The 16218-nt window shown below is 44.0% G+C and overlaps 1 protein-coding gene across 14 annotated transcripts in view; it reads left to right on the top strand.

The window, feature by feature from the left end:
* LOC115172765 (1-phosphatidylinositol 4,5-bisphosphate phosphodiesterase beta-4) overlaps window positions 1-16218 on the top strand; it is a 147651-nt gene that overhangs the window by 121964 nt on the left and 9469 nt on the right. For all 14 annotated transcript variants that reach the window (XM_029731171.1, XM_029731113.1, XM_029731060.1 and 11 more), the window contains 4 exons: window positions 1293-1395; window positions 3438-3602; window positions 10378-10582; window positions 14857-14945. In XM_029731171.1, the coding sequence (XP_029587031.1) occupies window positions 1293-1395; window positions 3438-3602; window positions 10378-10582; window positions 14857-14945 (562 nt within the window). The remainder of the gene's footprint in view (window positions 1-1292; window positions 1396-3437; window positions 3603-10377; window positions 10583-14856; window positions 14946-16218) is intronic.

Here is a 16218-nt window from a genome sequence, read left to right as displayed (position 1 = left end):
CATAAGTGGTTGCCGGTGGGCTCACTCTGCCACTCTCTCATTGATGGGGCTCCCCTCCTATTATCCTCTCTCTCTCTCTCTCTCTCTCTCTCTCGCTATCATGCGCTCTCTCTCTCTCTCCTTTCTCTCTCTGTCTCCCCTATCTCTCCTTTCTCCCCCCCTCTTCCTCTGTCCTGGGGCTTTCACTACTAAAGTCAGATAGTTCATATGGGAGGAGATCAGTAATGATAGTAACACCCCTATCTCCTAATGCTCTTCTAATGTGACTTTCACCCTTAACTAATGTCACACACACACACACACACACACACACACACACACACACACACACAGGTCTCTCCTAATGCGTCTCCTGTCCTAACTCAGCTGGCACACACACACACACACACACGCACACACACACACACACACACACACACACACACACAGGTCTCTCCTAATGCGTCTCCTGTCCTAACTCAGCTGGCACACACACACACACACACACACACACACAGGTCTCTCCGAATGCGTCTCCTGTCCTAACTCAGCTGGCACACACACACACACACACACACACACACACACACACACACACACACACACACACACACACACACAGGGTAGAATCACAATCATTGTCATCATCATTAGGATTCAGGCTAACTTACTGTAACAGTGTGAGCAGGAATATAAATTATCTAGCACTAATTATCCTTTTTGTACTGATTGATACAACCACCAATCCATTTATCTTGTTATGGAAAATAGCTATGCACCATCTCTACAACACAATTTAGATGTAGTTGTTAAAAGAGCTGAAAACACTGTAGAACACATTTATTAACACTATACTAGCACATTACAGAACGTGTTTAGAGCGGCAAACAGCAGTAGAAACAATAACAAAACAAATTCCCCGCCCCTGTTTCGGTAAAAAGCTGAGGGATGGGGCTGGAGAAATATAACCACTCTCAAATTCACAGACAGAGCTATGGATGCAAGGACTGACCATCCATGATATGAAAATGATAGTTTTAACCATGTTTTGAGGCTATACAGTGTTTGTTTACATTTACTTTGTTTACAAACACTTGAGTAAAACAAGCTTATATTTTGGGTTCTGATGGAGTATGTCAGTTGAACTAAGCTCATGAGGCATTTATAAGTTATATCCTTCAAAAATCAATGGGAATATATAATTAATGTAGAAGTCCAAAAATGGATGTAGCAACTGCAGATTGCCCCTTTAAACATAGAGTTAGAATTTCTTTTGACCCTGCTGGGCCACCGTCCCTCCTTTCTCTTCCCAGGTATCTGTTGAAGCCAGACTTCATGCGTCGCTCAGACAGGATGTTTGACCCCTTCTCAGAGACACCTGTGGACGGGGTTATTGCTGCTACCTGCAGTGTACAGGTACGAGGTCAGGAGTTCAAAGTTCACAGCACAGAGACGGAGAGGGAGGTAGATGGGGTTTATTGTAGTGTATCTGCACATGATCACTGTATTAATAAGAAACCAAGAGACAAAAGCAACACAGTTGAAGTTGGAAGTTGACATACACTTAGGTTGGAGTCATTAAAACTCATTTTTTAACCACTCCACAAATTTCTTGTTAACAAACTATAGTTTTGGCAAGTTGGTTAGGACATCTACTTTGTGCATGACACAAGTCATTTTTCCAACAATTGTTTACAAACAGGTTATTTCACTTATAATTCACTTTATCACAATTCCAGTGGGTAAGAAGTTTACATACACTAACTTGACTGTGCCTTTAAACAGCTTGGAAAATTCCAGAAAAGGATGTCATGGCTTTAGAAGCTTCTGATAGGCTAATTGACATCATTTTAGTCAATTGGAGGTGTACCTGTGGATGTATTTCAAGGCCTACCTTCATACTTAGTGCCTCTTTGCTTGACATCATGGGAAAATCAAAAGAAATCAGCCAAGACCTCAGAAAAAAAATGGTAGACCTCCGCAAGTTTGGTTCATCCTTGGGGGCAATTTCCAAATGCCTGAAGGTACCACGATCATCTGTACAAACAATAGTACGCATGTATAAACACCATAGGACCATACAGCCGTCATACCGCTCAGGAAGGAGACGCGTTCTGTCTCCTAGAGATGAACGTACTTTGGTGCGAAAAGTGAAAATCAATCCCAGAACAACAGCAAGGAACCTTGTGGAGATGCTGGAGGAAACAGGTACAAAAGTATCTATATCCACAGTAAAACGTGTCCTATATCGACATAACCTGAAAGGCCTCTCAGCAAGGAAGAAGCCACTGCTCCAAAACCGCCATAAAAAAGCCAGACTAGGGTTTGCAACTGCACATGGGGACAAAGATTGTACTTTTTGGAGAAATGTTGTCTGGTTGGATGAAACAAAAATAGAACTGTTTGGCCATAATGACCATCATTATGTTTGGAGGAAAAAGGGGGAGGCTTGCAAGCCGAAGAACACCATCCCAACCGTGAAGCACGGGGGTGGCAGCATCATGTTGTGGGGGTGCTTTGCTGCAGGAGGGACTGGTGCACTTCACAAAATAGATGGCATCATGAGGCAGGAAAATTATGTGGATATATTGAAGCAACATCTCAAGACATCAGTCAGGAAGTTAAAGCTTGGTCGCAATGGGTCTTCCAAATGGACAATGACCCCAAGCATACTTCCAAAGTTGCTGCAAAATGGCCCTTTGGACAACAAAGTCAAGGTATTGGAGCAGCCATCACAAAGCCCTGACCTCAATCCTATAGAAAAGTTGTGGGCAGAACTGAAAAGCGTAGGCGAGCAAGGAGGCCTACAAACCTGACTCAGTTACACCAGCTCTGTCAGGAGGAATGGGACAAAATTCACCCAACTTATTGTGGGAAGCTTGTGGAAGGCTACCCGAAACGTTTGATCCAAGTTAAACAATTTAAAGGCAATGTTACCAAATACTAATTGAGTGTATGTAAACTTCTGACCCACTGGGAATGTGATGAAAGAAATAAAAGCTGAAATAAATCATTCTCTCTGCTATTATTCTGACATTTCACATTCTTACAATAAAGTGGTGATCCTAACTGACCTAAGACAGTGACTTTTTACTCTGATTAAATGTCAAATGTATTTGGCTAAGGTGTATGTAAACTTCCGACTTCAACTGTATATGTGGTGGGAAGATGGGAAACCTGAAGCTCACTTGTGTGAAGTTCACTATTTTACAACTTAATGTTAGATGGTTTCTCACCCTGAAAGTAGTCTATAGGCCAGGACAAACTGTACATCTGTGGTCCAGTTTTCTTTAAACAGCCATTACAAACTTCAGCTAACTTTAGTCACCGCTAGCTAAAAATCCATGTCAGTGATGTGAGCATATTTTAAAAAATGATGTCCAATCATTTGGCCATTTTCAAAAAAGTTGTATTATATTGTATTTAATTGTTGTTTGACTGGATGTGTATGTTCTCAGGTGTTTTCTGGTCAGTTCCTGTCTGATAAGAAGATTGGGACCTACGTAGAGGTAGACATGTACGGGCTGCCCACGGATACCATCCGCAAAGAGTTCCGCACCCGCATGGTGATGAACAACGGCCTGAACCCCGCCTACAACGAAGAACCTTTCGTCTTCAGGAAGGTACAGAGGAGAGGAGAGAGGGATGGATGGAAGGAAGGAGGAGAGGGATGGGATAGGATATGATATGAAGGGAATAGTAGGAGGAGAGAGGAATGGAGGAGCTGGAGAGGTATTAGACAGGAGAGACTGGAGAAATAGCTAAATGTAGAGAAGAAGAAAATGAGAGAAGAGGAGAACACTAGAAAGGTATTGGAAATGGAATAGAGAAGAATGGAAGGGAAATGTAACAGTTCATACAATGCTGCATTGGTTGTTTACTGGTAGTTGTTGGAGTTTAACAGCTTAGGGTGTAGCAAAGGGAGGGGGGGGGGAGTTGATGTCCCTGTGGTACTTAGAACTACTCAGTGTGTCTGCAGAGAAAGAGAGGAGAGGAGAGGGGGAGAAGGCATGGAGGGAAGAGCGGAGAGGAGAGGGGGAGAAAGCATGGAGGGAAGAGCGGAGAGGAGAGGGGGAGAAAGCATGGAGGGAAGAGCGGAGAGGAGAAGGGGAGAAGGCATGGAGGGAAGAGTGGAGAGGAGAGGGGGAGAAAGCATGGAGGGAAGAGCGGAGAGGAGAGGGGGAGAAAGCATGGAGGGAAGAGCGGAGAGGAGAAGGGGAGAAGGCATGGAGGGAAGAGCGGAGAGGAGAGGGGAGAAAGCATGGAGGGAAGAGCGGAGAGGAGAGGGGGAGAAAGCATGGAGGGAAGAGCGGAGAGGAGAGGGGGAGAAAGCATGGAGGGAAGAGCGGAGAGGAGAGGGGGGAGAAAGCATGGAGGGAAGAGCGGAGAGGAGAGGGGGAGAAAGCATGCAGGGAGAGCAGGGAGGAGAAGAGGAGAAGGCATGGAGGGAGAGCGGAGAGGAGGAGAAGGCATGGAGGGAAGAGCGGAGAGGAGAAGAGGAGAAGGCATGGAGGGAAGAGCGGAGAGGAGAGGGGGAGAAAGCATGGAGGGAAGAGCGGAGAGGAGAGGGGGAGAAAGCATGGAGGGAAGAGCGGAGAGGAGAGGGGGAGAAAGCATGCAGGGAGAGCAGGGAGGAGAAGAGGAGAAGGCATGGAGGGAGAGCGGAGAGGAGGAGAAGGCATGGAGGGAAGAGTGGAGAGGAGAAGAGGAGAAGGCAGGGAGGGAAGAGCGGAGAGAAGAGGAGAAGGCAGGGAGGGAAGAGTGGAGAGAAGAGGAGAAGGCAGGGAGGGAAGAGAGAAAAGGGATAACAGATGTATAGCATGAGAGAGAAAAGGCAAGACAAAGAGAGCAAATAGAGGAAGAAAAGATTAGAGACAGAATGGGGATGACAGGAAGAGAAGATTAGAGACAGAATGGGGATGAGAGGAAGAGAAGATTAGAGACAGAATGGGGATGAGAGGAATAGAAGATTAGAGACAGAATGGGGATGAGAGGAAGAGAAGATTAGAGACAGAATGGGGATGAGAGGAAGAGAAGATTAGAGACAGAATGGGAATGAGAGGAATAGAAGATTAGAGACAGAATGGGGATGACAGGAATAGAAGATTAGAAACAGAATGGGGATGAGAGGAAGAGAAGATTAGAGACAGAATGGGGATGAGAGGAAGAGAAGATTAGAGACAGAATGGGGATGACAGGAATAGAAGATTAGAAACAGAATGGGGATGAGAGGAAGAGAAGATTAGAGACAGAATGGGGATGACAGGAAGAGAAGATTAGAGACAGAATGGGAATGAGAGGAATAGAAGATTAGAGACAGAATGGGGATGACAGGAATAGAAGATTAGAAACAGAATGGGGATGAGAGGAAGAGAAGATTAGAGACAGAATGGGGATGACAGGAAGAGAAGATTAGAGACAGAATGGGGATGAGAGGAAGAGAAGATTAGAGACAGAATGGGGATGAGAGGAAGAGAAGATTAGAGACAGAATGGGGATGAGAGGAATAGAAGATTAGAGACAGAATGGGGATGACAGGAAGAGAAGATTAGAGACAGAATGGGGATGAGAGGAATAGAAGATTAGAGACAGAATGGGGATGAGAGGAATAGAAGATTAGAGACAGAATGGGGATGAGAGGAAGAGAAGATTAGAGACAGAATGGGGATGAGAGGAAGAGAAGATTAGAGACAGAATGGGGATGAGAGGAATAGAAGATTAGAGACAGAATGGGGATGAGAGGAAGAGAAGATTAGAGACAGAATGGGGATGACAGGAATAGAAGATTAGAAACAGAATGGGGATGAGAGGAAAAATTTCCCTCCCTGTATATGCATAGTCACTTTAACCATACCTACATGTACATACTACCTCAATCAGCCTGACTTACCGGTGTCTGTATATAGCCTTGCTACTCTTATTTTCAAATGTCTTTTTACTCTTGTTTTATTTCTTTACTTAACTACACACACATCTTTTTTTCCCGCACTATTGGTTAGTGCCTGTAAGTAAGCATTTCACTGTAAGGTCTACACCTGTTTTATTCGGCGCACATGACAAATAAACTGATTTAAACCTCATTTATACACACATTTAGACATGCATGCAAACACAGCTGTCTGGACTTCCATCGCACGAGCGCACACACACATACAGTTCCATTCCCTGGACACACAAACATACGTATGCACACACACACACACACACACAGACACACACACACACACACACACTCACAGCTCCATTCCCTGGATAAACAAACATACTTATACACACACACACACACACACACACACACACACACACACACACACACACACACACACACACACAAAGCTCCTCTCCCTGGATGTGTGAATGTGTGCTTGCTGATGAGTTAATGGTTCTGTAATGGCCTTGTCTATGGGCTATTGTTCAAAACAGATACAGTGGTGAGCCTAGCTACAGTCTATTATCATCACTGCTGGGTATATGCTACTGTCATCACTGCTGGGTATATGCTACTGTCATCACTGCTGGGTATATGCTACTGTCATCACTGCTGGGTATGTGCTACTGTCATCACTGCTGGGTATATGCTACTGTCATCACTGCTGGGTATATGCTGCTGTCATCACTGCTGGGTATATGCTACTGTCATCACTGCTGGGTATGTGCTACTGTCATCACTGCTGGGTATATGCTACTGTCATCACTGCTGGGTATGTGCCACTGTCATCACTGCTGGGTATATGCTACTGTCATCACTGCTGGGTATATGCTGCTGTCATCACTGCTGGGTATATGCTACTGTCATCACTGCTGGGTATGTGCTACTGTCATCACTGCTGGGTATATGCTACTGTCATCACTGCTGGGTATATGCTAGTGTCATCACTGCTGGGTATATGCTACTGTCATCACTGCTGGGTATGTGCTACTGTCATCACTGCTGGGTATGTGCGACTGTCATCACTGCTGGGTATGTGCTACTGTCATCACTGCTGGGTATATGCTACTGTCATCACTGCTGGGTATGTGCTACTGTCATCACTGCTTGGTATATGCTACTGTCATCACTGCTGGGTATGTGCTACTGTCATCACTGCTGGGTATGTGCTACTGTCATCACTGCTGGGTATATGCTACTGTCATCACTGCTGGGTATATGCTACTGTCATCACTGCTGGGTATGTGCTACTGTCATCACTGCTGGGTATATGCTACTGTCATCAATGCTGGGTATGTCATCACTGCTGGGTATATGCTACTGTCATCACTGCTGGGTATATGCTACTGTCATCATTGCTGGGTATATGCTACTGTCATCACTGCTGGGTATGTGCTACTGTCATCACTGCTGGGTATGTGCTTCTGTCATCACTGCTGGGTATGTGCTACTGTCATCACTGCTGGGTATATACAACTGTCATCACTGCTGGGTATATGCTACTGTCATCACTGCTGGGTATATGCTACTGTCATCACTGCTGGGTATGTGCTACTGTCATCACTGCTGGGTATATGCTACTGTCATCACTGCTGGGTATATGCAACTGTCATCACTGCTGGGTATATGCTACTGTCATCACTGCTGGGTATGTGCTACTGTCATCACTGCTGGGTATATGCAACTGTCATCACTGCTGGGTATGTGCTACTGTCATCACTGCTGGGTATATGCTACTGTCATCACTGCTGGTTATATGCTACTGTCATCACTGCTGGGTATATGCTACTGTCATCACTGCTGGGTATGTGCTACTGTCATCACAGCTGGGTATGTGCTACTGTCATCACTGCTGGGTATATGCTACAGTCATCACTGCTGGGTATATGCTACTGTCATCACTGCTGGGTATATGCTACTGTCATCACTGCTGGGTATGTGCTACTGTCATCACTGCTGGGTATATGCTACTGTCATCACTGCTGGGTATATGCTACTGTCATCACTGCTGGGTATATGCTACTGTCATCACTGCTGGGTATGTGCTACTGTAATCACTGCTGGGTATGTCATCACTGCTGGGTAAATGCTACTGTCATCACTGCTGGGTATATGCTACTGTCATCACTGCTGGGTATGTGCTACTGTCATCACTGCTGGGTATGTGCTACTGTCATCACTGCTGGGTATATGCTACTGTCATCACTGCTGGGTATATGCTACTGTCATCACTGCTGGGTATATGCTACTGTCATCACTGCTGGGTATGTGCTACTGTCATCACTGCTGGGTATGTGCTACTGTGATCACTGCTGGGTATATGCTACTGTCATCACTGCTGGGTATGTGCTACTGTCATCACTGCTAGGTATATGCTACTGTCATCACTGCTGGGTATGTGCTACTGTCATCACTGCTGGGTAAATGCTACTGTCATCACTGCTGGGTATATGCTACTGTCATCACTGCTGGGTATGTGCTACTGTCATCACTGCTGGGTATATGTTACTGTCATCACTGCTGGGTATATGTTACTGTCATCACTGCTGGGTATATGCTACTGTCATCACTGCTGGGTATATGCTACTGTCATCACTGCTGGGTATATGCTACTGTCATCACTGCTGGGTATGTGCTACTGTCATCACTGCTGGGTATGTGCTACTGTCATCACTGCTGGGTATATGCTACTGTCATCACTGCTGGGTATATGCTACTGTCATCACTGCTGGGTATGTGCTACTGTCATCACTGCTGGGTATATGCTACTGTCATCACTGCTGGGTGTATGCTACTGTCATCAATGCTGGGTATGTCATCACTGCTGGGTATATGCTACTGTCATCAATGCTGGGTATGTCATCACTGCTGGGTATGTGCTACTGTCATCACTGCTGGGTATGTGCTACTGTCATCACTGCTGGGTATGTGCTACTGTCATCACTGCTGGGTATATGCTACTGTCATCACTGCTGGGTATATGCTACTGTCATCACTGCTGGGTATATGCTACTTTCATAACTGCTGGGTATATGCTACTGTCATCACTGCTGGGTATGTGCTACTGTCATCACTGCTGGGTATGTGCTACTGTCATCACTGCTGGGTATATGTAACTGTCATCACTGCTGGGTATATGTTACTGTCATCACTGCTGGGTATGTGCTACTGTCATCACTGCTGGGTATGTGCTACTGTCATCACTGCTGGGTATATGCTACTGTCATCACTGCTGGGTATATGCTACTGTCATCACTGCTGGGTATGTGCTACTGTCATCACTGCTGGGTATATGCTACTGTCATCACTGCTGGGTATATGCTACTGTCATCACTGCTGGGTATATGCTACTGTCATCACTGCTGGGTATGTGCTACTGTCATCACTGCTGGGTATAGTGCTAACTGTCATCACTTGCTGGGTATAGTGCTAACTGTCATCACTCTGGGTATGTGCTACTGTCATCACTGCTGGGTATATGCTACTGTCATCACTGCTGGGTAATTGTGCTACTGTCATCACTGCTGGGTATATGCTACTGTCATCACTGCTGGGTATGTGCTACTGTCATCACTGCTGGGTATGTGCTACTGTCATCACTGCTGGGTATATGCTACTGTCATCACTGCTGGGTATGTGCTACTGTCATCACTGCTGGGTATATGCTACTGTCATCACTGCTGGGTATGTGCTACTGTCATCACTGCTGGGTATGTGCTACTGTCATCACTGCTGGGTATATGCTACTGTCATCACTTCTGGGTATATGCTACTGTCATCACTGCTGGGTATGTGCTACTGTCATCACTGCTGGTATATGCTACTGTCATCACTGCTGGGTATGTGCTACTGTCATCACTGCTGGGTATGTGCTACTGTCATCACTGCTGGGTATGTGCTACTGTCATCACTGCTGGGTATGTGCTACTGTCATCACTGCTGGGTATGTGCTACTGTCATCACTGCTGGGTCTGTGCTACTGTCATCACTGCTGGGTATATGCTACTGTCATCACTGCTGGGTATATGCTAATGTCATCACTGCTGGGTATATGCTACTGTCATCACTGCTGGGTATATGCTACTGTCATCACTGCTGGGTATATGCTACTGTCATCACTGCTGGGTATCTGCTACTGTCATCACTGCTGGGTATATGCTAATGTCATCACTGCTGGGTATATGCTACTGTCATCACTGCTGGGTATGTGCTACTGTCATCACTGCTGGGTATATGCTACTATCATCACTGCTGGGTATATGCTACTGTCATCACTGCTGGGTATGTGCTACTGTCATCACTGCTCTGTGATAACATGTTCTACCGTACAAACGGACTCATTCTAGTGAAGCAGGTATGAATCTTAACTCTCTTTCCTCTTTCTCTGTCTGTCTTTCTCTCTTACCCCTCTCTCTCTGTCTGTCTCTCTCTGTCTCTCTCCTCCCTCCCTCCCTCCCTCCCTCACACAGGTGATTCTGCCAGACCTGGCTGTGTTGCGTCTAGCTGTGTATGATGACAATAATAAGCTGATAGGTCAGAGGATTCTACCGTTGGAGGGTCTACAGGCAGGATACAGACACATCTCTCTACGCAACGAAGGGAACAAGCCTCTGTCTTTACCCACCATTTTCTGTAACATAGTACTTAAGACCTACGTACCCGAAGGCTTCGGAGGTGAGCAGACACACTGACACACACTCGCTCCCTTGCAAATACACAGATGTACTTTCTCTACAGAATTGTAGGTTAGGGGCAGCAGAGGCCATGTGTGTGTGTGTGTGTGTGTGAGAGAGAAGAGAGAGAGAACCCCTATTGGTCTACAGATGTGTGCTACTGAACTCTATTCAACTCTATATTATTCAGTCATAAACACTTGAGTATGGAGACTAGGGTTGCAACATTTTGGGGAATATTCAGAGGTGGAAACTTTCTGTGGGAATTAACGGGAATATATGGGAATTAACGGAAATATATGCAAATTAATATTAATTTAAATGTAATGTTTTTTGCATTGGATATATTTACCATATCATATGGAGACATAAACCTTTTATCTTATCATAAGTAGGCATACTTGCAAATGATTAAATCCTTCCAATATACATTTTTAAAACAATTTAGTTAAGAATTTAAATGTAATTAAATGAGTTGACTCTTCACATGGGATGATTTCACTGAACAACAAAAGAAAGGGAATATTGAATGATCCCCAATGATCCATCACATCTCCCAAAAACGTTTTCAACATACACCTGTAAAATGATAGTCTAGAAACTAAAGCTTTGGTTGTCTTCCTCTCAGGCTTCCATGTCTTCTCCCTGGACCTCCTCAATGTCCTCCTGTTGAACATCAGACTCTGAGGCCTCATCTTCACTGTCACTTTCCAACCTTGTTGAGGATGGCTCATTGTCAGGCTCTAAAAGCCTCAGATTTTCAACCCTTGTATTGGTCAGCCTGTTGCGTGCTTTGGCGTGTGGGTTCCCAAACTAGGACCAGTCGCGCTCTGAGGTGGCTGATGTTGGTGGGATTTGGAGGATGATGGAGGCAACAGGGGAACGAGCGTCAGATCACAAAGTCCCTTCCACCAGGTGGCTGATCAGATATGTTGGCACGACTACCATATTGCATTTCCATCCCAAAGCCCTTGCTTGGAAGTGTACTTCACCAGACTGCTAAGAACCTTTCCCTCATCCAGGCCAAGGTGGCGAGACACGGTAGTGATGACACCATAGGCCTTGTTGATCTCTGCACCAGACAGGATGCTCTTGCCAGCATACTTGGGGTCCAACATGTACACTGCGGTGTGTATGGGCTTCAGGCAAAAGTCTTCACGCTTTTTGATGTATTTCAGAACTGCAGTTTCCTCTGCTTGGAGCAACAGTGAAGTGGGCAGGACAGTACGGATTTCTTCTCTTACATCTGCAAGCAGATTCTAAACATCAGACAGGATGGCATTGTCTCTCTCAATCCGTGCAATGGCTGCTGCTGTAGGTTTCAGGAGTTTCAGGCTGCTTACCACTCTCTCCCATAATACATCATCCAGGAGGATCCTCTTGATGGGGCTGTCCATATCGGCAGACTGTGATATGGCCATTTCTCGGAGAGACTCCTTCCCCTCCAGGAGACTGTCAAACATGATGACAACACCACCCCAACGGGTGTTGCTGGGCAGCTTCAATGTGGTGCTCTTATTCTTCTCACTTTGCTTGGTGAGGTAGATTGCCGCTATAACTTGATGACCCTTCACATACCTAACCATTTCCTTGGCTCTCGTGTGGTGTGTATCCATTGTTTTCAGTGATGTCCTTGAGGAGCAGATTCAATGCATGAGCAGCACAGCCAATGGGTGTGATGTGAGGGTAGGACTTCCACTTTAGACCAAACAGCCTTCATGTTTGCAGCATTGTCTGTCACCAGTGCAAATACCTTCTGTGGTCCAAGGTCATTGATGACTGCCTTCAGCTCATCTGCAATGTAGAGACCGGTGTGTCTGTTGTCCATTGTGTCTGTGCTCTTGTAGAATACTGGTTGAGGGGTGGAGATTATGTAGTTAATTATTCCTTGCCCACGAACATTCGATCATCCATCAGAGATGATTGCAATACAGTCTGCTTTCTCTATGATTTGCTTGACCTTCACTTGAACTCTGTTGAACTCTGCATCCAGCAAATTAGTAGATAAAGCATGTCTGGTTGGAGGGGAGTATGCTGGGCAAAGAACGTTCAGAAATTTCTTCCAATACACATTGCCTGTGAGCATCAGAGGTGAACCAGTTGCATACACAGCTCGAGCAAGACATTCATCAGCATTTCTCTGACAACGTTCCTCCATTGAGTAAAAAAATAATCTGATTACAGGAGGACCATGAGCTGTTGCTATCGATAAGGTGTCTAATTCATCATTTTCACTTTTGTCAGAGGTTGCTTGTTGTGAACGCTGAAGGAACTTTATCTACTTGGCCAGATGATTCTGCATCTTTGTTGCATTCTTCACATATGATTTGGCACAGTATTTGCAAATGTACACAGCTTTTCCTTCTACATTAGCTGCAGTGAAATGTCTCCACATATCAGATAGTGCCCATGGCATTTTCCTCTAAAGATTATAAAACAATTTGTAAAAAAAAAAATATATATGTATATATATATATATATACAATTCTATGTACAGATAAATAGTTAAGCAGTTAGATTAAACAACTGCTTTGTAAAATAAATGTTTTAAAATGAAACATGTATGGAAACAGGTGAATTAACACTCCTCAGTTAGCAGGCTCAAGCAAACGAAAACCCACATGATAGCAAAAACTAACTAATTAACTTGTAAATAGTAGCCAACAGCAAAGTGTGTTTAAATAATTTCTAACTTGTTAACAATTTCTGCAAAAAAGAATGTAGGTCATTTAAAATATATTCACCTCACCCAGTATTGTAATCAAAACTTACCAGAAAGCATGTAGTCCTTGGCTCAGACAGTGTAGTAGTGTGAGCTCAAAAGCATCTCATTAGTGTGCAAGATCTTGAGAATCAGCTGTACATGTGATGGAAGAATGCATGCAGATGGTTGCAATTCCATTGAATTGGGGATAGTTTAACCAAAACATGCCACAAGACATAGAATTGCTTTTTCTGTATCCCACAAAAAAGGTTCACTGTTATAAACTAACTTTTTTGATGAATTTAAGAAAAATTCCCCAAATTCCAGGGCTTAACCTCCCATGGAAAAATTTCGGAAATATTCTGGAAATGCATCGGAAAGTTTCCGACCCTTTGCAACCCTAATGGAGACCTTATTAGTCTATACTGAGTGTGTGTGTGTGTGAAGAGCTGGGAACATGTGCTTGCGTTGTCCCTTTCTCAGCTGGTCTTTTGTCTTTCTCTTTCATACTACACACACACTCTCACACACACACACGGTCCAATTTATATCTCCATTCAATTTATTCATAGTAGATACTGAAGTGGATGCAGAAGGCTCTGGGGAGAGGGAAGGAGATGAGAGGGAGGACAGAAGAGGAGAGAAGAAGAAAGAGGGAGATTAATTATTATATTTATTACTTTTTGTGGGTGCTTATATTTGTCCTATTTCACACATGAACACGTGTGTATTAATACGCATTTATGAATTGGAAATGTGTTTATATCCCACTCTCCGTGGGACACCCTCGGGGAGTGGGTCACGGCCAGGTTCCGAAAGAGGATAAGGAGAGAGAGTTAACAAACTGTCCCACCTTCCTTCCGTCCCTGCGTTCCGGGTGTGCTGCCCTACAGTGTATTCTACATCAGAAGTAATGACACAGAGTAAATGAGGATGGTAGCAGAGCTAGTGTAATAGCCACTTATCGAGAGACACAGGCATGGATATACACAACATATTTGACTAGTCCTTAAGCCAAGCCAAGGCAATCATTATGATGATAACCCATAAGCAGTGTTGAAAGGATGTGTGAATGTTTCAAATCCAAATAATGAGGCTTTCATATTATCTACTCAAATATATACAGATGTAGGATTTTAATTTGATCACCCTGTTGTAGAACGTGTAGTGTATATGAGGTTTAAAGTATTTTGAAGTTTGTAATTTCCACTGAAATTTCAGACTTGATTTTCCCTTACAAAAGAATTATCAACTCATATAAAAATGTCCATGAATTATAATCTAGATAATAATTCTTATTTCCTGTTGCTCCAGGATTATTTTCCTACTGTGAGAAACTGGCTTAAATTAAGATCCTACATATGTACCTGCTTAATTTCATTCAATATAATGTTGCTACTGCAGTAGAACGTTGTCATCTTTGCTTGTCTTTGTGTATAATGACTGTGTTTAGACTTTAAATAACGATGGAACCTCAAGTACATCAAATATGACAATACATTACATTGAAGTTCCAACACTCCATTCCAGTCCAGTTCAGTGTATTGATTAATCTCCTGTCTTCTCTCTAGCCATCGTGGACGCTCTGTCAGACCCCAAAAAGTTCCTGTCCATAGCAGAGAAAAGAGCGGACCAGATGAGAGCTCTGGGGATTGAAACGGTACATTTAACATACTTTATATGAAACATAGTGTATGTGCTGTAGCCAACTGTTCTATTGTACGTTGGAGTTGGCTCCAGCACACACACTACCGGTCAGAAGTTTTACAACACCTACTCATTCAAGGGTTTTTCTTTATTTTTACTATTTTCTACATTTTAGAATAATAGTGAAGACATCAAAACTATGAAATAACACATGGAATCATGTAGTAATCGTGTAGTGTTAAACAAAATTCAATATATTTTGTATTTGAGATTCTTCAAAGTAGCCACCTTTCATGACAACTTTGCACACTCTTGGCATTCTCTCAACCAACTTCACCTGAAATGGTTTTCCAACAGTCTTGAAGGAGTTCCCACATATGCTCAGCACTTGTTGGCTGCTTTTCCTTCACTCTGCGGTCCGACTCATCCCAAACCATCTCAATTTGGTTGAGTTCAGGGGATTGTGTCATTGTCCTGTTGAAAAACAAATGATAGTCCCACTAAGCGCAAACCAGATGGGTTGGCGTATCGCTGCAGAATGCTGTGGTTGCCATTCTGGTTAAGTGTGCCTTGAATTCTAAATAAATAACAGACAGTGTCAACAGCAAAGCACCCTTATACCATAACACCTCCTCCTCCATGCTTTACGGTGGGAAATACACATGAGGAGATTTTCCGTTCCACGACACCGCGTCTCACAAAGAAACGGCAGTTGCAACCAAAAATCTCCAATATGGACTCATCAGACCAAAGGACAAATTTCCACCTGTCTTATGTCCATTGCTCATGTTTCTTGGCCCAAGCAAGTCTCTTCTTATTATTGCTGTCCTTTAGTAGGGGTTTCTTTGCAGCAATTAGACCATGAAGGCCTGTTTCACACAGTCTCTTCTGAACAGTTGATTTTGACATGTCTGTTACTTGAACTCTGAAGCATTTATTTGGGCTACAATGTCTGAGGCTGGTAACTCTAATGAACTTATCCTCTGCAGCAGAGGTAACTCTGGGTCTTCCTTTCCTGTGGCGGTTCTCATGAGAGCCAGTTTCATCATAGCGCTTTTCGCGACTGCACTTGAATAAACTTTAAAAGTTATTGAAATTTTCCGTATTGACTGACCTTCATGTCTTAAAGTAATGATGGACTGTCATTTCTCTTTGCTTATTTGAGCTGTTCTTGCCATAATATGGACTTGGTCTTTTACCAAATAGGGCTATCTTCTGTATACCACCCCTACCTTGTCACAACACAACTGATTGGCTCAAACACATTAAGAAGGAAAGAAATTCCA

The sequence above is a fragment of the Salmo trutta genome, chromosome 1 (genome assembly GCF_901001165.1).
Source record: "Salmo trutta chromosome 1, fSalTru1.1, whole genome shotgun sequence".
Classification (NCBI taxonomy): domain Eukaryota; kingdom Metazoa; phylum Chordata; class Actinopteri; order Salmoniformes; family Salmonidae; genus Salmo; species Salmo trutta.
Note: the sequence above shows the minus strand (reverse complement) of the source record. Positions and strands in the feature narration are given on the sequence as shown.